This window comes from Zonotrichia leucophrys, chromosome 1 (genome assembly GCF_028769735.1).
Source record: "Zonotrichia leucophrys gambelii isolate GWCS_2022_RI chromosome 1, RI_Zleu_2.0, whole genome shotgun sequence".
Taxonomy (NCBI): domain Eukaryota; kingdom Metazoa; phylum Chordata; class Aves; order Passeriformes; family Passerellidae; genus Zonotrichia; species Zonotrichia leucophrys.
In genome coordinates, this window is record NC_088169.1 from 33,943,225 (window position 1) to 33,970,427 (window position 27,203).

General features: G+C 37.4%; 1 protein-coding gene across 2 annotated transcripts; it reads right to left on the reverse strand.

The window, feature by feature from the left end:
- Positions 1–1,704: 1,704 nt before the first annotated feature.
- Positions 1,705–25,329, reverse strand: TUBGCP5 (tubulin gamma complex component 5). 2 transcript variants are annotated; one of them, XM_064711484.1, is made up of 24 exons: positions 25,107–25,329; positions 22,627–22,680; positions 22,434–22,542; positions 20,391–20,487; positions 19,692–19,802; positions 19,055–19,134; positions 18,437–18,572; positions 16,678–16,795; positions 15,179–15,268; positions 14,389–14,482; positions 13,839–14,085; positions 13,511–13,713; positions 12,709–12,824; positions 11,161–11,429; positions 10,088–10,286; positions 8,755–8,943; positions 8,017–8,199; positions 7,680–7,764; positions 7,460–7,580; positions 6,588–6,766; positions 5,730–5,855; positions 5,072–5,160; positions 3,845–3,945; positions 1,705–2,752 (listed from the first exon to the last, which is right to left on the reverse strand). In XM_064711484.1, exons 1-24 carry the CDS (start codon positions 25,265–25,267, stop codon positions 2,706–2,708), a joined length of 3,204 nt encoding a protein of 1,067 aa, XP_064567554.1. In that variant the 5' UTR covers positions 25,268–25,329; the 3' UTR covers positions 1,705–2,705. The 2 variants fall into 2 exon arrangements, with proteins under 2 accessions (XP_064567554.1, XP_064567564.1); XM_064711494.1 differs by lacking the exon at positions 19,692–19,802.
- Between the last annotated feature and the right edge of the window lie 1,874 nt (positions 25,330–27,203).

A 27,203-nucleotide genomic window follows, 5' to 3' on the forward strand; every position in this document is an offset into this window, starting at 1 on the left:
GTTAAAACTGCATCCAGAAGTTAAGGAGAACAAATAAAGGTAGAAATGAAATTGTGACAGCATCCAATAATAGAGTGTGCTCTTTCCAAAGAATTTTATACCCCCTTAGAAGCTTTAGCTAAACTTGGCAATTCACAAAACAATAGGCTATGACAGAAGTCTTTTGAATCTATACACACATGGAATAGATTATACCTTTCCTAACGTCTCCAAAATTGCTTACTTGAAATTCCAGAAGAGCAAGTAAATCATATTCAAATGTTGTGTCTTCTCTAACAAAGAGGAAAAGTATCCAAAAGTTAAGATTCAAATACATTCAGAAATAACTGACAAAACAGGAATGTGAAAACAAGGTAACAAAACATCCAGAAGGAATGCATTCAGGACAGAATCCAAGAAACAACGGTTCTGTAAAGAAAACAGAAGATGTTACAAGGAAATCTGAGTAAATATATAGTTAAGATACCCCATATCTCACATAAAACCAATTTTTTCTCCAAACAGGTAAAACACCATTTTAACAACTGCCAGGGGACTGATGGAAAGATCCTGGTGGCATCACAGGGCATGCACACTAAAAGACAGGACTTGCTTTTTTTCCTGTGGCTCTGAAGAAAAAGGAATGCCATAAGATTGACTCATTGAAGGGAATTTGTCAGCCAAGTAGTACTGACACACAAAAAGTTAAACACTGAGGATGTCCACAACTAGAATCAGTAAACGTTTCCAGAGCCAGATTTACCACTCTGTTTTTGTGATGAGAGATGTGCAAACTTGGAAGCTGGCTGAATAAACATCACTTGTCTACAAGGTGCACAGAAGTCTCTCTGCAGAATGCAACATTAATGCCTAAGCAGGAAATTGGGTGAAACAGCAAAATCTTTCACTTACACAGGGTCGTTCACATAAAGTAAGTAAAATGGGCCAAGGGATTTACTAGGAATTGTTGTTTCAACCACATGAAGGATTTTTTTTCTCCCACATCTAGCTAATATTATCCAAGGTAAGGCTATGAAAAGTAGGAATTTCATTGAAGGTAATCTCTGTATAGGAAGCAGAAATAAAGCAACCACATTAGATAGTTCAAAAGCACAGAGTACAAGACATACTCAAAAAGTAATGAACCAGTGCACAGAAGTGCTGAAATTCCAAGCATGTCTTTTAAAACTCTCAGTATGCTACTCAATTTTACTCTGAATAAGAAAGTTACTAAGCAATGCATTGTCTCTGCTAGTAATAAATAAATAATCTGGAATCTTAAATGAGAACGAGTCATGGTAAACTAGAAGTACAAATTACTTTTGTTAATAGGTGTCCAGCTACCACAAAAACATCCACTTGGAAAAGTGTGTCATGAGGTAGCAAAGGACAACATAAACATACTGTTCTCTAAAGCAAAACCTCCACTCAGTCAAACAGAAGACATGTTACAGGGCAGCAGAAACTTCCTCAATGGTATACTTGAAAAAAACCAAATTTCTTTTCCTCAAAACATTTCATAGCTATAACTTGGAAGAACCTTGAGATCTCCTGTTCAAACACAAGCATTCTACTTTCATATAAAGTAATTATTAGTTTACAGCTGAAAAAATAGTATTATAATGAGCCACATAGTCCCAGTAATGACATACTTCATTTACCTTAAAGAAACATTTCTCAAACTTTAAGCTACTGACTGAATTTCAGCAGAAACACACACAACAGTGAAATTCTAATTATCAAATCTTTTATTTATTCAAAAAATCATTAGGTAAATAGCTATGATTGATTTTCTTTTTTAATGCAGGTGTACTGATGCCACAATTCCAGAGAAACTTTAAAAGGGAGGAGACAGGGCAAGTCATTTCGTGCAAAACAAATTCCACATTTACTTGTCCAGAAATGTACACTTCTGTATCACAACCTACTGCTTTACAGGAGATCAGCTATTAGATGTAAATGTTTGCTTGCAAGAGGCTCAGAAGGATAAAGGTCAAGTCACATCTGTCCAAATTTGAACATCTCAACAATCCAATCATTACAACTAATACATTACACACTTTCATCTTAATCCTACTTAAAGTGACCAGTTACCACTAAAATTAACAAGCATTTGAACATTTAACATAAAAAATACTGGTATTTTATGTTCTGCTATAATCCATTTTGATAAATTAATCTTGTATTTTTTTTACATCACCTTCTTGTAACAGTCTTATTAAAGATTTCTTAAGAACCACTAAGCAAAGACAATGAATACTTCTCAGCCTTTTTGCAAAGGAAAAAAAGGCCAAAAATTAACTCAACCAACCTTCTAAACACCAAGATTTGAGTCACACCACTCCACACTGCCCTGTGACCTATTCACAGCTGAAAAACTAATGGAAAAAGTAAACCATAAATTACTCATAATTAAAGAAAAAACATTCCTTTTTTCAGCGTGAAAAATATTTAATGTATTTTCAAGTAAGATTGTTTACATGGAATGAATTTTACACTATACATGTTTTTTGATGTTGAAGCCTATACAAACACTGCCACAACCAACAGACTTAAATACCTGTACACTATTTACATTTTAAAATATTTTACACAGCTTCAAAACACCAGCAACATTTAGCTATATACATTTTAAACTGGAGTGCAAAATGCTTACAGTTCTTTAACACAGGAATTTCAACATAAATCCTGCTATCAGCTCTTCCTTAATTCAGTGAAAGTGGGTGTTAACTTTGTTCCATGCCAGCCATCAGTGACAAAGCTAAAGATTCCACTGTGAAACAAACCATAAAAACACAGTTAATATTTGCATTTGCAGCACTCTGCAAACATTTATTGCAATATTCAATTCTGTCCTTTAAGAGGATACCGGTTTAAATTGTAATACTTCAGGACTTCAGGAGAGTAAGACATTTTGTAAGTCTCTGACAGCTTAGATAATATTTCACCACACTCATCATCAGCTACCCATTAGTTATTTCACGTGGTAGCAACTGGTAAGAAATTATTAGCTCCTTTGTTTGCAATACTGTTGTACATAAAAGTGTTGTGGAGGTTTATATACACCAAGCCATGCTCAAGGATGGTTCTGCAGACAAGCTCTGGTAGATGTGAGTAGCAGTGATGGCAAATATTGCCTGTTTTAAACACAGGTTTTAGGTTGGGAAATGCCTTTAAAATAATCAAGTCCAAACATTAACCTAAGATTGCCCAGTCCAGCACTAAATCATGTCCTCATGGCACATCTACAGGTGGTGCAGAAACCCATGAGAACACCCATCTGCACCCCAGCTAACCCTGATACCCCACAACCTCACTGAGCAGCTGCCCCCCTAACTCAAACTGGCACTGATGAAAAATTTAAGCTCATACCAGGTTGTAAGTAGAAGCATAGATATGTCATCCTCTGCTGTTTCTACTGCCAAGGAAATGACTTACAACAGATGGGCAGAACCAAGAGCCCAGTGCAGCTGCAGCTGAGGCACCATAATGCTAAAATCCTATCTGCTCAAGATATATCACAGCTGTCATTCCCAATAGCAACAAAAAGAATGCTCTTCTATGCCCCCAGAACTTAGTTTCATTAGTTTAGAAAACTGCTTGTCACTTGCTTGGCTGCACACCTTCCCCTCATCAAGTAAACAGATAAACTGAAGATAGCTGTCATGGAAAAGCTTGGCACAAATACTCTAAAAAAATAATGACTTTAACTTAGTAAGAGATTAAGTCTTGGTGTCCCTCTGTGCATGATTCACAAAATGAGATTATTTAAAATGTGCCAACAAACATTAGAACAGATTAAAACCTAAACACATTCCTTGCAAATTTGTGTAAGCTCAGGTATGGAAAAGCCTCAAGTACTTACAATGGGGAAAAGAGCCTCGACAGACAGCCTTGTTGAGAACAGTTACAAGAAACATGTGACAGTTTTTAAAATCAGATTCCATCTTCTCTATGGATTCCATCCTAAAAAACAGTTTAACAGAGAATGCTTAACAGACCAGCCTCTATGTTATCTTCAAAATATGACCAAATTTCACAGTAAATGACAAAAGTACTCTTTACACAGAATTCTGGCTTGAAGGTACAATACTTCAGTTATACCTGCACATGCTACTTCTAAAAAACAAAGGCAATTTTGACAGGAGCATCTGAGCACCATCAAAAGGGCATTAATAATTTCATCACCATTTTAGGAATCTCTGCAGTGACTTGGAGGAACTGTGTGATTCTACTGACACCTATCATTCCTACATAGGTTTGTAAGCAAGAGAGCCTTTCCTGGTCCTTACTGCTTCGGAGGTCACTGGGGACCTACACAGCCAGTGAAACAGGGCCACCCACACTGCTTTACCATCCAGCAGTCTCTTGAATTCCACTTTGGACTCTGTCAGCCAACACTCAGCAGTCCAGGGAGAAGACACAGCTCACAACAGTCACTCCCTTTCCTTTTTCCCCTCTCCCAAGAAGATACAGATGACAACAGTTATGACTTTTTCCTGCCATGATTTTCATGACAAGAGCATGCAATCACATGCTTTGAGTTTCAGTCTTTATCAACAGCATTCACAAATTATTTCTGACACTCTGAATGAGAAAAACACGCCAAAAATAGCAACTTCCTAATGTCACAAGAGAGTGGGATCTAAGTTTTAGGTAGCATCTGTGCCAAAGAAAATAAGTCCTGAAAAATATGAAGTAAGCCAGTCCACACCAGCTGGCTTCAGGACCATACATCAACTTCTGAGTGTCTGACAAAGCCTTGGAGACTTGCCCAGCATCATCCATCCTTCAAGCAGCAGGCTGCTCAAGCAGAAGTAGAAAACGGGAAAGAACTGGCTGCAGAGAGGGATCTGAGGGTGCTGGCCAATAAGAACTCAACAAGAGTGAGCAGGGAGGATGCCCAGGCAGACAGGAGGGCAAACCTGATCCTGGGGTGCATCAAACACAGCACAGCCAGATGGACAAAGGAGGTGACAGCCCCACTGTATGCAGCATTGGTGCAGCCTCACCTGGAGGTGCAGTTCTGGTCACAAAATCATACTCAGAGCTCCAAAATTATGACCATGGAGAATTTTACTTGTGTACTTACTTCCAAGCCCCTAAACCAGCTTGCCAACGGTCTGCAAACATCAGTACTAAATTTAACACTTTCATGATAGCTTCCTTCACAAAGCTCACCTAAAATAATTAAAACACAAGGAGTAAGTCAGATATTCATTGTTAAGCATAATAATTTTCATTATTACACTGCAATACAAAGGCTTCACGTGCCATTTAATCTAACCTGTAAAACAATCTCCAAAGTACAATGTGATTCTTCTGAAGTGAAGATGTTTGTATTTGTTCCCCAATTCATTTTCCAGCTGACTACTTGGATGTGGACTTTGCACACACAGTATGTGGGATAAAAGGTGACAAAGCTATCCAGGTACCTCCATTTCCTGCCATACCAGTATGTATAATCCCCATAACATTAACAAGCCTTGGTTAGTCCAAAAACTCCCATCTTCTAGAAAGAAACAAGTTATGTAGTCCCCAATATAAACAATTCAATTTTATCCTTTTTCCTTGATAGAAGTGAGCTGAGAATAGCAAGGAAAACTTGATCTGTGTGGAAAGCTACTTCCTTGAGTGTACCTATATATTGCTTAGTGTATATATGCTGCAAAACAGACTGCATAATTAGTACACAAGTACTTTCTTGTCCTGATAACTCAATACATCAAACATACTAATTTTTCACTCACCTTTTCTCTCAGTAAGCAGCGATCATGAATTGTAGATAGATATCTGTAATGAATCTTTATCAATTGATCTAAGTCTTTGGCCTCTTCCACCTGATGCTGAAACTCCAAGCCTGTACTGTGGAGAATCTTAAAAAGAAGACCAAAGTTATTAAATTCAATGCTGTACACAAGTGATTGTGACTCTCTTCCAATACATTTTTAAGGAGTCTGAAATTGCATGATTCATTTGCTCTTCCCTCTCAAATTTTAGGATTAGCCTCCAAATTACCATCAATAGCAAAAATTTCAAGTTCTTCTCAGAACTACAGAGCAACATTCTTCACAGAAACAGATATATTATCACTACACAGGGACACAATGACTATCCTGAGAGAGGCTGAACTGGAGCATATACTAGTTTTATTAAAGCAAAAAAGGCAATAACAGAGCAGATATGTATCTAGAGGCATTGCCTTTGAATTTGGAAAGTCATGTATACACTGTGTACTAGAGATTTTTGAGAAGAATCCCTCCAACTAAAATATGTGTTGTAATACTTTTATAAGCCTAAGAGCTCTTAAGTTACAGCTTACAGAAACTTCATCTTACATTACTGTGCTTAAGTCATCTAGAACTGGAAGAAACAGGCAAAAGAATCAGTAACACCCAAAGATCAATCACATGCATGTAGAACTTCTATCGCATTTTTAGAATTACTCATTTAAAATGGCCAAGTTGAAACTGAAACATGTGCAGAAATGACATTATATTTACATTTTGCTTTTTGTTTGAGAGGGTTTTTTAGTTTTAAAGGAAAAGGAATACTTCATCTCCAGTTACAAGTTTCTAAGATAAATGAAACTGTGATATAAGACAAACCCTAGTCATGATGTAGTTGTGCAGACTGTTGACAAAATGCATAAGTTTCACTCTTAAGAGGAACATGCGATGTATTTGTTGTTTTATACTTTCTTTTTGTGGTCCAAATACAGGAAGTGTTCCTTGTTCTAATGAAGTTCCTTCCTTCACCTGTGAGTTTTCTGCAGCAGAGACTAATTCTTTAAAAAAAAAAAAAAGGACAAGAATGTTGTGCTTTTTGGGAAAAGACTTAAACAAAAAGTCACACCCATAAAGTTTAAACGGTAAAGAACCATATCTTTTTAGGAAGATCATTACATAGCTGATCTTCAAAATATACATGAACCCATCAACTTCCTAATTTACATTTCTAAGACATGAAGTCTATATCCACTTTACATGGGACAGGAAGATTAAAACATGAACTTGGTGAAGGAAATACTAAAAAATCTTTCTATAATCCCCCAACAGTTTACTGCTTTTCAACCTCAAATAGAGTATTTTTTTCATCTTGTTTTTATACATTGTCTACAAGGTATTATGCATAAAAAGGACTATACATAAACATTAGGGTGTGGTAGACAGACTTTCTTTCAACAGCAAAGTCTGTAGAATGAAGTAGCAAGTTTCCAATATAACTAACTAGACTAGAATCAAAGAGACAAAGGGGATGCATGAATGGAGCCATCCCTGAGGCTGGAAAGAAGTGAAAAACACATCCAATTTAATACATGTAGTTTGTGACACTAAAAGAGATTATTATTTTATAGAATGAATCAAAATACTAACTAGTTTACACTCCTTACTGCAGAAAGCAGAAGACTAATCATATCCTTAGACCACAAAACAGAATATCTTAATACACAGAAACTTTCACTGATGAAGTATCTTACCATCAAACCGAAGAACATCTAGACTATACTTGGCCCACTTTATTTGCAGCAAGAGCAGAAAAACTTGATTATATATTTTTTGGCATTCTAAGCTTATAACTATATCTACAGGCCAAGGAACCTAGGAAGAGGAGAGGATAATAAAGATAGAAAATGTAAGTCGGTTTCATACAACATTTCAAATCTGTATCTGTAAGAACTGCAGCCATTTTAACCCTACCTTGTAACTCAATGTCAAACCATCTAAGGTGTGGACAGGGAGTTTCTTCTTTGCTGTATCAACACTTTCAAACGATATTGACAACCTATGCAAGGAAACAGATGATGTAATTGGTGAGAATCTGTTTTAGATGAGTAGCTAGTTCTATTTCTTACTGCTAACCATTAACTGTCTGATTTAATCTGGAGGACTTGGGTAGAAAAGAGAACAGCTCAAAACTTCATTAAAAACAGTGTTTTAATGAGTACAGAATAATTAGTACTGTGCTGTGCAAGCTAAGTACATTAATACAGCTAAGTGTGAAAGAAACATAACTAAAGCATATTTTGGGCTTTACCTTGCACTGTCCTCAGGATATCGTTGTCCAACTGCTTCTTGCAGGCGAACATTTAAGAAAGCAACATTCTGCCAAGTTTCCTTTTCTCTAATTTTGTCAAAAATAGATGTATAGAAGTCATACATGGTATCTCCAGCTTCAAGAAGGAAAAAATTTCTCATTGCCTGCAAATATTCTACAAGCCTGAACAGGAGAAACATATAACATTTCCTGAGTCTCATCATACAAGTGAATGCAAAACAAAACTGTTACAGAAAAAAAAAATCTTAAAAACTCTTCACAGCAAAAACTCAGTATTGAATACAAACATAACAAAGTCTACAGTGAATCATTTGTTTAACAAAGCATTTTTCCCTGTAAGCTTTAACAGCTCCATTAACTTCACTGGAAGCTATCTTATAGGCTAGGTAATTCTCAGAAATAGCAGAGTTTGGAAATCCTGTCCCTCTCTGTGAAATTAATTTAAAATGACAACCCTACTAAGAAATACTGTTGGAAATAATATCCTCACCAAACACCCACTGATGAGAAATGACAGCTCTGCTGTTGATTCAACCTAGACCAAGTTTTTGCCCAAGAGTCTATCATGTCAGATATTATACCTCTTCTCCTTAATGACTTTATAGCTGTTCATCAAACTGGAGTAGAAACACAACATAGAACTGCTTCTTTTAGGGATGACATACTACTGGTAATAAAAAAAAACAAAGTTAAGGAAAAAGAAATTTACTTTCTTACCTATAATCCTTCTTTAAAGTTTGCATCAAATTACCACAGCATTCCAAGTACTGCTTGTCTATGTGAGGATAAAGACAAGACCTCAGTGTCAGTTCAAAAGTCTGGCAGGTCACAGATTCTGAGGATCTATCCACACAGACATCCCCACCAGTGAACTTCTCATGAAAGTCACTCTGCTCCAAATACAATCTGCAAAATTAGGGAAGAAGGCTCATTATTCATACAAGGTATAAAACAATGTCATACCTTTAAGGATTTTAATCAATTGGGCCCTTTGCAAGGGTAATAAAAGTTGATTATAAGCAGAGCATGTATCCAGCCTATAAAGTGCTCCATCACACTGTTTGTGTATCACCAGACATGAGAGTATCACAGAGGACAGCATTCTACAATCACATAACTGCTTAAGGCACACTCCTGAGAAACATATTATCTATACTATTATATGATGGGAAGAAAGTGTCTGTGTTACACATTTGGCAAGTTTAATTGTTTTTACAAAGAAAGTATCAAATTATTGCAATATTCTTTAAAAAGCTAGTTGCCAGTTGTAACCACTCTAAGAGGAAGTCCAGCTCATAGCAGCTATTGCCTGGATAGACTAAATGAGCTAGATATTGAATTAATGTAGCAATTCTGACAACCAGAATAGTCCCAATATAAAAGGGAAACCAAGTCCTATCTATAATTTCTTTAAAACAAGTTCCTCCTTTTTTATTGTCAGTTTTAAAACATGTAAATACACCATTAGTATTTAGTAAAAACATAAAAAGCTATTTTCTTATTTGTAATCACATAAGATTCTCAGAGTTTATCCTTCCTGCTAATTTCCAACACATTTATACTCTCTATAGGACTTCCCTTACTATGAAGAATGAAGAATTTTTATGCAAGTGACATGAATTTTGGAAGGCTTTTACAGTTAAATGATTTAAGCACGGCAAAACTGAACCTGCATTCTTCTAAGAATATACTTGGTGCAAATCAAACACATCGTGTACAAAAACAAAGGGAACTCATTGAAAAGTTCAGATTTTACAAACGGCATTCACTATTAAGCCACTTACTTGCTAAAAGGCTGCTATCATAAAGACTACTCCAATTTTCTATGCTGCCAACTGCAGGTAACACATTATTCTTTTGTTTTGATTTTACTTGTTTTTCTTTAACCATGCACAAGCAGAGTGTCTATTTAGCTTCTGTCACTGATTGTTGGGGCTTGCCTTTATTTTGAACTTGCTTGTTTCAGTAGCAGCAGCAATGAAAATGTGATCTACCAAATGTCACCAGGCTGAACATTGCTCTCAACAACACAGGAGGATCATTCATTTACCTGGCAAAATTAATAGCCAGCAGTGGGTCATGGACATCATCCAGTTCCAAGTGTCTTTCTGCTATGGACTGCATCTTTATCAGGCTCTGCTTTGTGGCCTGCTGCTCTGTAATAATGTCTGGGACAGACTCCTCCCCGTGCCGCAAGCGAGACTGCACCGATTCCAGGAACAGCGTATATAAACTCTTCCTTTCAGCATCTGAATTGGGCAGCACATTGCACAAAACATCATCTCCACTGAAAGAACTCCACAGTCCAACATTCACAAGCTAACTTTTAAAATGCTACATTTAGACCACTATTCAGAAAACAAAATACCCTTGAATACATATTTAAAATTACACTACTAGTGCAATGCCTAACATCAGACATATGTTCAAATGCACTGCAGAATAAGTATCTGAAATACGAAATATTTTTGAGATTGTTAAAGAACTTCCTACTTCAGGTGCAAAGGCAATCAAATTTTAGCACCTGACAATCTTTCAGTATGTACTGAAGTGAGTCTCCAAAATAATTTAACAACCTCTACTTTTAAACATGAAGAAGCAGCAAAATTTAAAAAATTATTTTGTTTCCTTAAAAAAAGGCAAAAAACCCCCAAATCCAACATTAGCTATAATGCTGTATTATGTTTTACAATCATTCAAGATGAATATCCTAGACATCCAAACATCTTTCATCTACTTATGAGTAAACTTTAAAAAAAAAATTTTTACATGCTACATTAGATTACTCAACCACTGAATAATGGAAAACAATTATTTATCAAAAACCACCAATTTTACTATTAGAACATACAAGCTGATTTTGTCTCATAACAAAAAAAAAAGAAGTTTGAGAAAAATTTAAAGCAATAAAAAGAACATGGAATTCTCAACTTTATTCACTTTGCTCTTATCACTTGTTTTGCATTGGAAGAGTGTTTTCCATCAGACCTGAAGTTACCCACCACAATATTGGCATTCCACAGAGTATTATATTCTTCTAAAGCCAGGGAAAGCCCATTCCCAAAAATACACCCATACTGTTAGACAGCCTAAGGCACAATGGTGTGCAAACTGACATCTCACCTCTTGATGCAGCCTGCTGTGGAGAGCCATCTTTGCATTGAAGGTTCTTCAACAGCTGCATGGATTTTCCAGCCATGATAATTTGCTTTAGCACAGGTTTTAGAAAAGAAACCATTGTGTGTTGTCTGCTTGAAGGGGCCTGATCACTGCCAGAACTGGCACTGGCATTATCACTCATCTTCTCTTCATTCTCTGTCTTTTCTGACACACTATATAACGTGTAGGTAGCATACCAAAAATCTCTGTGATTAACTGGAACGTTTTTGTTTCTGCAAAGAAATAAAAAAGCTCTTGAGTATTTTCCTTTCCAAAAGGAAACTTCACTACTAGAGGATTTGTATCCTCTTTTTTCTGTGCTTTGCCTTTCTCTTAGAACAGTCAGGAAGCATTTTCAAAACAGTATAAAATCAGCTCATCCCTATTTGCAAACTATCTAGGAAAAGGATAAACAACTAGCTCACGGGAGATAAAACAACTACACAAACAAATAAACCCCAACAGCAAGTCAAGTAGAGCAATTATAATTAAATTTGTCCAGGATGTTAGCTATTCACAGTGGCATGCATCCTTAGTGTCAAAATGATGAGGGACTGACTTGCTGACTTATTTAAAACCTCAAACTGAAGTAACTACTACTAGGAAAGCTGAAAAATTCTAGAGTTTGTGAAACTCAATTTGTAGTTCACTTTGGATTCTTTTGTTGTTTACATCAGATACTCAGTTTGGTCTTTAAAGTCAGATGGAAAAACCTGAATTAGATAATTAAAATTAAGCATAAATGTAAGTTAAGATCAGCTTTGTTGGTAGCACTGAAAACACAATTATAGAACCAGAATGCTAAGGATCTCTGCTACTAGGGAATATTACAATAGTACTGCTAGAGCTGCTGTCTTACTTCATGCTCACCTCAACATGTGTTAACAGACACAGGTTCAATTAAGTTTGGCAGATAGGAAAAAATGGATTTGTATTACAAGCCAGAACTTTAATTTCTATATTCACTTTCCACTCCAAGCTGTCAAAAAAAGGGACCAACAAAATGTAGCATAGCAACAGAACAAAAATTAACAGCTCAAGTAATGTTTAGGATATGAACATGTAATTTAAGACACCATATTAACTTTACCACAAACCAGAAGCAGAGTATTTTAATTTCAAATAGCATTTAATTCATAACAACTTAAGATTAATAGAAGAATTTAAAAGTAAATTTTGTAATTTTTGCAAATGTCTTGGGTTTGAAAAGTGGTAAATTGCTTTTTAAAAAAGTCAATACATTCCAAGTCAGCCTGCTCACTATTTACTATAGATGGAAAACACCCAAAATAATGGATTTCTACTCTACAACAATATGTGGTAGAGATCCCTATCTATGTAATTTCCCTAATGAGAAGTTTGAAACAAGTTATGATTAAGTATGATTAAGAAATTATTTCTTAAGCAAAATTACGAATGTGAAAACCTGCTTTTACTGTTACCCTTTACCCTAGGTTCTACAACAGGTTTACTTGCACAGCATTATGTGTGTCTAGTATCAAGCATCCCTACCTCTGAATAATAAATTCCTTTGCAGGATCAAACAAATTACCATGGACTATCCACTCATCCACTGTCTGTAAGTATGGCCTCACAGTTTCAACCCAGAGAGAAAACAAAAGGGATACCTGAATTCAAAGGAAAAAAGAAAAAAACTGGCTGAGTGTTTTTATACCAAACATTGAAAGGAACATGGCAAAGCCTAATCTCTTAATTGTGTAATCAGTTTGTAACATATATACACAACTACACCAAAGGATTTTAAAGATAAAACATTAAAATAAAAATTGCAGCTTTTTTTTTTCTTTTAATGGAAGCCTATATTATTCATGATTCCCCTTGTTACTGTTGTAATCACAAATCCAACCCATATCTTTTCACCCTAACATCTCTGAAGCAGCAAGGGATAGTCATAAAACACTATGTGGTTTCATAACATCAGAAATTAGGAAAACAAAAGGCTAAAATGACATCAACTATATTTTCAATAGTATAATCAAGTTACTGTAAAAAAAACCAAACCCCCACATTTCAGCATCAACTGAATTATGCAGTTGTAGAAATAGGAGTGAAAGCTATTCCAAAGTTCCCTCTTTCAAAACAGCTTCCTGGCCCCTAATTTTCCAGAGTCCTTCCCCTTGGTCCTCAGTAAACACTGCTCTTGTGGAGAGAAAACACTCCCATAAACCCATTTGCATCCAGGTTGAGTGAATTCATGCCAAAAAACAATAATGCATTGGTTACTAAATCTAGTAACTAATGTAGTTATTTCTAGTGTGTTTTTCTATTAAGGAAGGAATTCTTTTTCCCCCACCGTTTGCTCAGATGCCTCTCCAACACTGTCATATTCCAGAATAGCTTTGTAGAGGGTGTTAAGAAGATGAGATGCTCGTACAACATTTCTAGTGTCAGGTGGCACTTCTGCTACTCCTGTGCTGAACACCTTGTGAAGCACCTTCAGCTGGGCCAGTCTAGGAGACAACTTATCTATTACTATAGAAAGTGTGATTGTTTTATCTGCAAATAAAAGAAAAAATCCAAGATGCATTAAAAAAAATCCAACAAAAACGCAGATTTTGTCTACGTTTATTTTTGTAATTATTTGTGTATCTCCCTCATGTAAAACTTCCCTTGCACTGTACCTTTGTTGATTATACATTTTTCAATTTCAGTAAGTTCTTCTTTAAAGCTAATGAAATATTTATACAAAGCCCACATAAAAGCCTGGTAGGTTCTGAATGGGGCTTCAGTAGTCTTCTTTGGAGTGGAAACTGTTCCATGCATTATGCTTTCTGGGCTGTGTCCCATCACTTCATCAATAAACTTCTGTAGTCTAAATACAACTTGACCATATGCTGCTATCTGCTCCAATACAGATCTCAGGCAATTCTAAAAAAAAAAAACAAACCAACCTTTTAGAATCATCTAACTGTATTTCATAAATTGAATTACAATATTATTTTTACGAATTAAAATATTATAAAATTCTGCAATTACTATTGCTTCATCACATTCTCAGATACAAGAAAAGCACATTCAGTTTTATTAAGCCAGATGCTCCAATTTAGATGAAGCACAATTGTAGAAATATGCAGAAAAACTGTAAAAATTTCCACAAGCACTTTCATTTCCTATTCCCACAAATTACAACTTTCTAATGACATATTCCTCCGAGATCCAGAAACAACTTACATGGGTTAAATGAGTTACAATAATATCATTCCGCACAGTCACTTTTCCATCGTTCAGCTGAAATATAAAAAGCTTTTTCACTCCTGAAAGTAGCCTTGAAAAGAAACAAAAAGAGTAGTAATTTTCTCCCTTAATGGACTTATACGTAATTAATAAAAGAACTAGCTCTCCCTTGCCTAAAAGTTTATTTTCTTTGAGTAACAGGAGACCTCAGATCAAGTATGATGCTATTGGTACTGTAAGTTGTTGCCAGAACAAAAACAATTAAACACTGGCATGAAGTAGATATTTCCTAAAGTTTCTTTCCAGTTGAGATGATTTCCAGCTATAGGATGACTCAGTCTGCTTTCTAAAACTGGACACTGTTTTATAAATCTACAGGGACAAGATAAGAACAAATAGGTTCTTTTTAACAATTAGACTTTTAATAATCAATGCCAAAAACAAGTAGCAAGCTACCTTCTTCTTCATGAATCACAGAATGGAAAGGACCTTAAAGATCAACTAGTCCCAGCCTTTAGGCCATGAAGTGACCCCCTCTCACCAGACCAGGTTGCTCAGAGCTGCACACAACCTGCCAGGGATGGGACATCCACAACTTCTCTGGACAACCTGCTCCAGTGCCTCAAATGTGAATGGTTAACAACACAAGCAGCATCTTTACTGTCAGAAACTGTAAATTAAAAGCTCAGTAATAATTCCCTCTTCAGACATCTTCAAAGATAGCCCTCTGATCTCCTTGAGAGAAACACTAAAAGTTAAAATGCAAGCTTTGTGATGCTGCACTTACCAAAGAGTTTCTCGTATAACCTGAGTTTCTGTGACCAGCGTCCTCTCTTCTGGCACGTACAAAGGATCACTGGTGTACAAATGGTGGTCCCTTAAAAAACAGAAAAGTAAAACAATTTAATGGCTGAAATAAAAGCTGAATCACCTGAAAGTAAGAATAAAGCAATAATCTTTAGGCTTAGTTTTCTTCTGCTCACATCTAAACAGATTCAGTGTGCATAGGGACATTTTAAAAAGCACAGTTTATTTTCATATTGCTAAGCAAGATACTGTGGAAAACACCCACATATAATCTCATCTTACAAAGACAAGAAATTAAGTAGCAAATGCCTGAAGTATTGTATATCCACTATTGTAGGGGCAGGGGCAGGAGGGGGAGGGACATTGTAGGTTTGGTTTGTTGTTTTTTTTTTTTAATTATTCAGTTATTTTTAATCAGTTATTTCTCATTCAATGCTGTGAAATCTTATCATTACTTTCTAGAAAAAATACTAAGCTAAAAAGTAAAATACCAGTTTCTCTAACCCATAAAAGAAAATTCTCTCTTTAACTCACAAGTTTACTTAAGAAGTGGAAACCTTCATAGCCACCTAAGAATTTTCTCTTATGATCCTGCCTTATGCAATTCTTTGTAAACCTTCCTCAGTACCTTTTCATATTTTAGCAAAGTATATTAGAATTTAGAATGATTATTTACATTTTCAGTCTTTTTACTCATCAGTATCATCAGTGGAAAAAGTTACGCAATCACACTCAAAATCACAAAGTTCAAATCAAGTAATACTAGTTATATACCATACATATATGTAAAACATACATCTCCTAACAACACTGCAGCAGAAGCAGTGTTGCTTTATTGATGTTACCCATTTTCTAATATTCATTGCAAATTGTGGTTCATAGCTGGCTAGACAACCACCTTATACTAAAATAACTCCTTCATTAAAAAATTCATTAAATTAAGAAAACCAAGGGCAAAGCTAATGACCTTCAATACTGACACATCAAAATTTGGGACAGGAAAGAATTAGACTCCCCTTTATTTTTAATTCTCATTTTCTTTCCAAGACCATGGCAGATTATGGTAAAATACTATTTTAAGTTCCTTCCCCACACAAAAATTATGTTTAACTTTGTAAGGTTGGCACGAAAAACGTTTTAAAAATGTAAACATTAGGGGACTCCTCACTTCCAGGACCACTTACAACCCACCTATATTAGGTCCTCAGAGACTTTCATAAGGGTCAAGCCAAACAAAATTCACATCTTGGAAAAATGAAACACCCCTCTCTGACATGAGAAACTTAATAAAAACTAAGTAAAAGGATAAGAATCTATTAATAGAAAAAGCAGCTAATTTGTTCATCTTATTAATTTGCACCCCTTTAGTTCTGTTCCTAAGTGAATTGTCATAGCCATAGTATCTTAAAGAGGCTTGAAACAGTCAGTATTTAGCATTGTATGCCAGGAAGGAACATGTAAGTGATATTGTGTTCTTACCAGACTGCAGCCAGGTTGGAATGCAAGTGCAAACTATGTGAAAAGCGAGGAGCCCTTCCTGTCCAGTACTGAGGCACCACGTGCTGCTCCAGCCAGCTGCGGGCATCAGGCTCAGCGACTGTGAAAACACAGCACAGGCAGCAAGGTGCAGGAAATGCTTACAAAACTTACAAAAAAATTATTTGTGCAGGAAATGCTTACAAAACACAGGAAGAAGTTATTAATAAGCCTATTCACTCAGCTGCAGAATCACAGATCTTTTCAAATGAATTACCATTTACACTTTACTGCACTGGGAATTTAATACCACTGTGCACAAACTAATTGACACAGAAATGCCACATTTCTCAAATGTTGCAAAAGTCCTACAAAATAAGCTCTGCTCAGTGCTGGTAAGGCCTCACCTGGGTACTGTGAGCTGTTTTGGGTGCCACAATATAAGAAAGAGCTACAAGAGAGTGTCCAAAGGAGGGCTACAAAGACAGTGACAGCCCTAGAGATGAACCACATGAGGAACAGCTGTGGTCAACTGGTCTGTTCAGCCTGGAGGACACTGAGGGGAGACCTCACCATGGCCCACAGCTTCCTCATGAGGGAAAGTGCAGGAACAGACACTGATCTCTTCTCTCTGGTGACCAGTGATAGGCCCTGAGGTGATGGTCTGAAGCTGTGTCAGAGGATGTTTAGGATATTAGGAAAAGGTTCTTCACCTAGAGGGCAGTTGCACACTGGAACAGGCTCCCCAGGGAAGTGGTGACAGCACCAGCCTGACAGAGTTCAAGAGATGTTTGGACAACACTCTTAGGCACACGGTGTGACTCTTGGGGGTGACCCCGTGCAGGACCAGGAGCTGGACTTTGATGATCCTTGAGGGCTCCTTCCAGCTTAGGACATATGATTCTTTAAGCTTGAAGATTTACATGGTTTCCAATTTTTTCTCAAAAAATGCTTCTGTCTCAGGCAATTGTCAAATGCTATATACAACAACAGGCTGACTTAAAAAATAAACTGCCAGATGTCATCAACTTTATCACTACACTCCTTTTTATTAGACATTTAGTACATTACCTAAAACAGTTTTTTCTAAAATGTGAACAGGAAATTTTCTAAAATTGCCAACAGGACTTTGCCTAATCCCAGTTAGATAGCTACAGCTCATATAATATATTCTATGCAGTTGTCATGTGCCAAGTAAACTGTACCCCACAATATTTAATGAAAAAGAATACAGCTACATTTAATACTCCCTGAAGGTATTCAAAAAAAAAGCCAGTAGTGTTTTAACTAAATAAACCTGCTTTTTTTCAAAAACATTTAATACCTGCAAATGAGCCAACTATTTCTGTTGGAAAATAAATTTTGTTTCAGCTTTCTGATACTGAAAAATTTACATTCTACCCATACAATAGAATGTAAATTTATGTATTGTAATGTAAATTTATGTACTGTAATGTAAATCCATTCTATCCATACAACATGCTACACTAACTCTAAGTTTTCATTTCCATATTGGAATATTCATGTAAATTTCCACAGGAATGAACAGAATTCTTCTCCATTGGCAGTAACAGAAACCACATCAAACTTTCCACATTGTTTCTTTACTGTAAAAAAATTACTAATGAACAGTAACATGCATCTTATATTACAATTATAGATCTGTAACACAATACCTCAATAAAGTATAAAAAAAAAAAAAAGCTGTATTGCCTTGCTAAATTTTAGTATGTATATCAGAAAAATTACAGCTTATTCTAACCTTTCCAGGAAGCATTAGGTACTGTCTTCTTATTTGGATCTTGGTCTTCTAAAGGCGTCCTGTCTACTTGAATACCCGAGTCCTCCCTGCTCAAGGGCTGAGTGTCCTCTTCCTCTTCACTTTCTCCAGACAAATCCTATGAGGTACAACACAGCCCAGGACACTTCAGTACTAATAGCAGACACATCTATATTCAGCTCCTATTCAAGCCAAACATTAACTATTCTTTTTTACACTATCAAGTAAATTCAGGACACTAGGACTAACATAACTGTCTAACAGAGAATGATTTAAGTTATACACAACATTAATAACCAGCAAATGAGAGATCTGGAAAAGATCACAGAACTGCAGCAAGCTCTGATTAGGTGGAAGCAAGGGTCAGCAGAAGCAGACAGTTTTATTGCAGGACTAAGTCAAAACATTGTGAAAAACAAAAGTATTTGGATTACTGTTATTCTGCTTGGGTCTGTCTTATTTCATGGTATTGAGCAGAGTACTGGGGAATTCTGCAAGAATCAACATGCAAAGCATACAAACTAGGACAACTCAATCAGGTCTCTAACACACTTCAAACCAGTTTATACAGTTGGGGTTTTACCTTAAGAAATTACTTACTGGTGTATCTACGCCGAGGCCAAAGTAAATTTCTTCTCCTTCCATCAAATACTTTGCCCAATCAAATTCTTCTTCCTTTTCTAAGAAAAATATAAATATAAAAATAGTAAGTACCACATAACTCTTTCTTTTCCTCTAGAAACACTTCTGAAGTTAAAATTATCTTGACAGTCTATAGCTAAAACAAAAGACATTCCCTTTCAGTTAAGGTTACACCACTGTTCCATTAACAAGGTTATACACTTTCAACATGACATAAATTGTGACATTTCAACCATGTATATCCCTTACTAATTCTCAACTTTATTGCTTATACACTCAAAATATGCAACACAGTGTGCCATCAGCACATTTAACTATATTATGTTACCCTACCCTACCCTACTTCAATCCTGGAAAAACATGCAAGAATGCAGCACACCACTTATTGTGACTAGGAAGTCCCATTCAGCTCAATGGAAACATTCCAAATGTAGAATTTAAATATGCACAAGGATCCCAGACTGTAAACAACATAAACCAAGAACTGTCTTACTCTCCAAAAAGACACCACATACCCATGATGTGATGTGCAATACTTTCAAAGTAACAATCACACTTACAACATATGATATCTTAAACATGAAGCTTACTCAACTGTAATTAGTGTTGTTTGAGATAACTTCTTCATATTCACATTCCTGGAATGGGCTGAAAGTGCATTCAAAACACCGCCGAGGGAATGTGCAGAGATCATTCAAAAAGGAATCTTAAGATGCAAGATTTTCTTTAGGTTAGTCTGAAATAGTCTTCTTTCAGTCTATCATACAACACTGTAAACAAATGGGGGATGGTATCCACTCAAGCACAAGCCTCATTCTCAGGCACTGAGTGAAAAAGTCCTACTTTAGAAAGCAGGCAGCTGGGATCTCCCTCTGGAAACCTTCAAATGTATCTCCCTTTCCTTGATTATGTAGGAAACGTAGGAATTTACATCACCAAAACTTTTTCAAGAGATATAATACTGAGGTGCAAGACAGAGACTCAGGATAGAAATCCACTGTCTGGCTTTGAGCATGTAAGCACTGCTGAACAGGTGGAGAAGTTTGTTTGTGATAGTGGTACAAGTCAAAGAGAGTTCCCAAGGTACTTCAGTGGCTCGAAAACTTAAGTGATGCAACATAAACAGGGGGAGGAAAGACTTGCAAGCTATTTAAAATGTATAAATTATAATGACAACCAATAAAGCAAGGTGAAGTGAAGGAGATAATAAAATGGAAAGGAAAAATGTCCTTCTTATCAGATTGCATTGCAGATTCTATCTTTCATTAGCCATATAAACATCTTACAAACTTACCCACTTCTTTGACTCTTGGTTTTTCCACATAGGTGGTGTTGGATGGTGAATCAGACAAACACAACAGAAGAGACAGTATGGAATAGTGTGTATCCGTCTTTAAAACACATTAAAAAAAAGCAAGTCTGTAAGTGCTCTAAAAGATTTTGCTTAGTAACAAAGTCAGCCTATTATCTGCAGGAATGGTCCCCATTAGCTCCCATTCCCCAGTCCTGAATCACAAAAATAACATCTGCAACCTGTCATTGAATGTTACCCATTTTCTTCTGCCTATTAATTAGCCAATCAGTACACAAATCCTTCAAAAGCAGCCACAGCATACCCTGCCTCTTACTGAGCCAATAATCAGAGAATATGGAATAGATGCAAGCACTGTGAAAGTAAGAAGTCACCTAAAGGATAAATGGACAGCCACATAAACGTGCATGAACTGGAAGGACACAGGTAACAGGCCTGCAGGAAAGCAAGTCTCAGCTTTGCTTTTCATATGGCCAATTATTTCAAACAGAGGCTAAAATGAAGTTAGCTAAGATGGCTACATTTTAATATCATGTTCACATTATCTTCTCAGATCTGAAAATCATTAAGGATGAATCTTTAACTCAAATATTGCAGTTGTGAAACAGAGGCCTTCAATCAGGTTAGAATGCTGTGCCAAAACTGGTATGGTCCAGAGATTTGTATTACTGTTCATTCCCTAAAATCTGTTTACCAATGTACAACCATTTCTTGTTATAAAAAGATTTTTCTTTGGCCTCATTGTAACTTTACAAAGATCTTCAGCCACCACTTCACATCTACACATTCTGCTGTCTAAATCCTTATACACTTTCACACATTCATAAACAAACAAAACTGTTTTGGAATGAGTTTTAGTTGCATTTTAGAAAAAATTATTCAAATTCCTGATAAAGCAGCATGATACTCACCTACTATACAAGGATTATAATATGTTACTGATTTTGTCAAAGAAAACCAGTAGGTCACTGACAGAATCTCTTGAGTGAACTGGTGTTTCACTTACCAGTCATAGAAACCAATAAATACTTAATCTTCCCAGTTATGTGTCACTGCTAAAAACCAAATGCCATTTAACTTCCCAAATACGAGATTAATCTATGTCCAGCCACACCCCAGTTGCATTTTTAAGAAGGAAATAAAAAATCTTAGGATACTTGGAATATTCAAGTATTAAGTGCTTGCTTGGCTGGTTGGTTTGGCTGGTTTTAATTTCATTCAAATCTCAAAACAAGCCCTATTAAAGATACATTTTCAAAAATCAAGAGACCATAGTACAGTAACTGAATATGTGTAAACTATTAAGGGCTCCTGGGTTTCCCCCACAAATAAAAAGGAACCTAGAACATCCAAAGAAAGACAAATGTCAGTTCAATGAGAAGTAAAATCAGACTGCAGCTCAGAACACATGATTCTATTAAAGAACACCATTATATGGAGCACCACCTCTTAAATGATAAGCTTAAATCTACCAACAGGATAAACTTTCTAAGATCTAATTCATTATGCCAAACTGGAAAGAAAACTGAGACAATTTTTGCCATATTCATCCACTCCATATCCTAAACTGATGTGATACAAAGTGTATCAATAGTGAAACACACCCAGTCTCAATATGGAAGCTACAGAACAGGAGCACTCCAACTGAAAACCCTAAAACCAAAGCACACAGATGGATTACTTAAGGTAAAAAAAATGGCAAAGAACAAGAAATGCTCAGTTCATTGTTGTTTTAGTACAGACTGGAATCCAGATTCACCTAGACTCCAGCTTCAGCATTTGTACAGTGCTGACCCTAAAACACCTGCTCTGCAATGAGATCGTGTACTTTAAGTCATGAAACTCCATGTGCTGAAACCCTGAGAAGATAAATTTTCATTTCTGGAAATCCATGACCTGAACAGCAACTCCAAAGCCCACCACTAAGTCACCTGAAATTTCCAACACATTACAAATGAAGCTCCCATTGCCAGTGTAAATGCACAGGGATGGAAAAAAAGAACAAGGAAATTGCAATGTACATACCTTTGTTTCTTCAGTACTTGGGAGTGGCAAGTTCAGAAATTTTTCTGTTAGTCTTTTCCAGCTTGCAGCTTTCCCAAGGTCAGAATGAATTACCAATTTTTCATGTATTCTAATAACACAAATAGTATCAAAAAGGCTTTTAAAAAGCATATCTATAACCAATGCATTATCAATATATAGACATAAAACTTACCCTTCTATTGTTCTCTCTACTTTATGACTGTTCACATCAAGAAAACGGTGAAATCTGTGTAAGAAATCTGTATTAGAATATGTTTAAAAGGAAGCTAAAGAAGAGCATAAAGCTGATTTACATATATGAAGACAACATTACTAGTTTAATAATGCACACAGTTTAGCAACATCATTAAGCATAAAAAAAAAATAAATTTTGACATCTCTTAGCTCAAGAAAGATTAAATATAATTGGCCTGAAAAGAAGAAAAAATGGAATGCGGGTTACATCTAGCAGCGCTCTAAGCTGAATGGAAAATTACTACTGTACCAGCAAACTAAGCAATTAAAGTATGCTGTCTGCTAAGTCAAGTAGAGCAAGGAGATCAAGAACTGTGTTGTCAAAGGCATTGATGTCAAATGCACACAATTATTTGGGACCTGCATCACAGGCACAGGCAAAACAAACACCCACATGGGAAGGCCTCTAAACCCAAAAGAAGCTCCATTTTATAAAGGGTAAGAGAGTGTCTAAGTGAAAAGAGAGCTTGATCAAAAATAAAGAGAGATATACCAACAAAGGTATATATATATGTACAGGGACAAAACAAGAGTTTGTGAAAAATAAAACGGACTTTGGAGACTAAAGTAGGCTATGAATAGGTTGTTTAGATACAGAGAATTAAAAAACAGGGAAAAAGATGTGACAACACTGAGCACAAGGTCAAGACACTCTATATGCCCTCAAAACCAAACCAATGCTTCCAGCAACAGGTGACAGAAATGAAAACTGCTGAATCCCAACCATGAGCAACAGTTAAGCTAAATAGACTATAATTCAAAAGACAATATGAAATCACCTCAATGGCAAAGTAATGAACTAGAAAGTGAAACTCTAAAGCAGTTAACAAGGATTTTTGGTAAGTAGCACTGCAGGATGAAGACAGGCCCATGATAAAGAAAAGAAAAAAACTTTGTTAACTACACACGTTAGTCTGATTTTAATTGTGTATAGGGATTTGGCATAAGAGCATGATAAAATATAGCTCTGACTAAGTAGATGGCATTTAGGTTTAAGAAAATATCTAATTTATTACAGCACATAAGCTTACATAGGAAATCATTAATTCAAAATGGTGGTAAGTGTAAGAACTGAAAGATTTAGAATATCACACTGAAAAGACAATAAAATTCAAACCAAGAACCTGTCCTCAAAAATTAGGCTGCAGGGAAATTATTAGTGATAATTCTTTAGTCTGTTACTCAAAGCTTTAATTAATGACTAACATACATGCAAAAATAAAAGGATCTTTTTTTTTTTTAGGCAAGTTGGGAACATCATGAATGGAAGACGACTTGAGCACTCATGGAAATAAACGGGAGGATCCAAGAACTACAGCACAGAAACATCATCAAATCTAACAATACAAATCACAGGTTTCACAAACTTGAAATTAAGGAGAATTTCTGCTACAACCTAAGGTCTCACTGTTTGCAAATGTAATACTAATTTCAGGCTGATGTTCCATGCATATTCCTTGGACAACAATTCTGGCATGAGTAAAATCTTCCTCTTCCCAACCCTCCCTGTCAAAAGTTTCTTGCTCACTTCGCATCACCCCGTTTTCTTGACACATAAAAAATCCAAATAAAACCCCAACAATTCCCCAATCTAAAAGAGCACACAGCTACACAAGCACACAGCTGACCAAAACTGAAGGTGAGATTTGCATATTAAAATAATTTTATTTGAGCCTACTAGTAGTTTGCATTAACAGATGCAATGCTACTCCTTCCCCAAAAAAGCATTTAATCAGCATGAAAAATGTAAGGTAGCATTGATTTTACATGGATTAGCCACTAGCTGCATACAATTTCAAAGGGGGAGCAGTTAGCGATAGTAGGTGTAATTGGAAATACATCGTGTGAGTTTCACAGCTTTCACAGAACATTCTGAGCTGGAAGGGACCCACAAGGATCATCAAGTCCAACCCAAGCGGGCAGAACAGACTGGAACAATAACTGTGATAACTGGAAACTGTGTGTCAAACTTGAGAATGGGCATTTTAGGTGGCCGTCTAAAGGGCAACTATGCATTACAAATTAATAAAGACCATGTTTCTGACAAGCCCAAACGACACCAAACACGTTCTTTTCCTGCAGAGCGATAACCCTTCACACAAGCAGCACAGCATTCTCAGCCAGAAGGTTTATCTCAGTTTGGCAGAGTCCTCCTCACTTGCTCTTTATACACAACCATAATGTATCTATCTCCCTCCAACAAAGTTCTGGGCGGCTAAATGCACATGCTGAAAGGCTCCGTCTAACAGAGCGGGAGAAAACCCCTAAAACACGAAGATCCAACTGTGACATAGCAGCAGTCATTGATCCTGCGGCAGACACTCGCACACGGCGCCCGGGGCTCCCCCAGGCAGGGCTCAGGGCGGGCCCGTCCCACACCCCGCGGCAGGCACCGGGACCCTCCACGCTCCCGCTGACCTGAAGTTGGACCAGGCGAAATTGAGCGCCGCCTGGAAGCGCTCTCCGCCCAGCTCCTCCTCGGGCAGGCTGGTCACGCAGCGCACCAGGGCGCGGACGGCGCGGTCCTGCTCCTGCTCGAAGCGGCCGCGAGGGCCGGGCGAGGCGGGCGGCGCCGCCATGGCCGGCGGCGGGGCAGGGGCGGCGGGGCACGGACACCGGAGGCTGCCCCACGGCGCGCACCGAGCCGCTGCCACCGCCTCCCGCCCTCCTCTCGCGAGGCTTCCTGCGCCGCGCATGCGCGTGGCCGAGGGGCGGGAGCTCGGCGCTTCCCGGTGCGTGGGCAGCCGGGGGCGAGGGGCCTGGCGGGAGCGGGACGTGCGGGACACTTTGGCACCCCCCGGTCACGGAAATGACCCCTGTCTCCCGAGACATCCCCATAATCACCCGGGATCAGTAATTACTGCTTGATCACAGAATCAGTTCGGTTGGAAGAGCTTTCCGAGATGACCGAGCCCAAGCTGCGAGCAAACGCCACCATGTCCATAGACCATGGCGCTAAGTGCCGTGTCTAGCCTTGCCTTAAACTCCTCCAGGACGGTGAATGCACCACCTCCGTGGGCTGCTCATTTTAATGTCTGATCGCCCTTTCTGCGAAGAAATTCCTCCTAATGTCCAACCTGAACTTCCCCTGATGCAGACTAAGACTATGGTGTTTATAGGGTGATTACTTGTGGAAATCCAGGGCACCAGGAATATTTCTCAGTCTGCTCTGGGGTGCCCTGACCTCCAGGGGAGCACTGACTTTGATCCTCATTCATGGAGAAAGTTTCCTAGACTTCAATATAGACTAGAATCTACAAAAGTGTGAAATAGATTATAGAGAGGTGTAGGTGTATCACTTGGTGAGAAATTTAGGTTTTGGGATTTTTAGTATGTTGTGAATGGGAGCAAGATGGAGGGCACAGGGTTTAGTCCTGGGTTTCTTCTTCATGCTTCTTCTTCCTTCTCCATGGGTTTGGGTGGCATTTTGTAGTTGGGCAGAAAAATCCCCACTGGGGAGACTTTGGAATCAGTTATTGGGTTAAAAGGGAAAATAATCTAGGTGTCAGTTCTTAATTGGATAGTTTAGTCTTAAAAGACCTTGTAACAAGAGATTGTGAGCCATTTTGTGTCTTCTAATGAAAAGCTGCTGAACTCACAATAGTGAGATTGTTTAAACGATAAGAAGTAATAAACTCCCGAGTCCGAACATGAAACAACTGTCTCAAGTGCCTTCAATCCAGACCCAGAGGAACCAACAACTGGTACCCCCACAATTACTAATCCAAATAAGAACCTCTGTGTTCCTCCCTGGATGAATCCCTGCTTTTGCACAGCTGGAGAAACCACTGCTGGTGGATGTTGTGAACACAGATCTTGAGCAGGGACATCAGGAGCGCAGTGGGAAACTGGTTTGTCTCAGTTCCATGTCAAACCTTTGCTGAGCAGCTTAAAATACTTTTGTCTGTTCATGTGATTTTAGAGGACTGCAAGATCAACAGCCTGGCTATGAAATTCCTTCTGGAAATAAACTAGCCAAATAGGTGGGAAATTGTGTTATTGTTCAATTCCTGTAGCAATCCCTGCATTGCTGCAGTTGTTCTATCCTTCACTGTTGGACTTTGTCCCTCTTGATCCAATCAACAGTTATTGGGTTGTAATCCACCTCACCAAAATTTTTTATTCCCCTTCTCCATTAAGAAATATACTGGCACAATGAAAGGACTAACCAGTAGTGGGTCAGGAGAAGTGGTAGGAAGAAGGCCTCAGAAATGCCCTAATGAAGTTAAAATATATTTAATGTACTAATGTGAAGAATTATGTAAAAATGTAGTGATTAAGATAAAATAACTGAGAAACTCTTATAAGTTAGGGCATATTAAGGAACACTAGTACGTTTTTATCTAGGTAGACTACAACCTACCTTAGGGTTGAGATGCAGAACTGCAAGGAAGTGGCAGAGTGCTCAGCATGAGCATGAGCTCAAAGGGTCTCTGCTCCAGGGCCTTTCTTATATAGTCTTAACTTAATGAACATTCAAAGGAAAAGTCTCTAAAACTTTACTGGTGTTCTTCA

What these genes read in the sequence shown, in the direction of transcription:
- TUBGCP5 (XM_064711484.1), bottom strand. Translation starts at nt 25,267, where the DNA reads ATGGCGGCGCCGCCCGCCTCGCCCGGCCCTCGCGGCCGCTTCGAGCAG. An exon ending in GTTATACGAGAAACTCTTTG is followed by an intron (nt 14,483 to 15,178) that starts GTAAGTGCAGCA and finishes TTTCTTTTCAAG; the next exon opens with GCTACTTTCAGGAGTGAAAA. An exon ending in ACAACTACATCATGACTAGG is followed by an intron (nt 5,856 to 6,587) that starts GTTTGTCTTATA and finishes CTTCTTTTTAAG; the next exon opens with ATTCTCCACAGTACAGGCTT.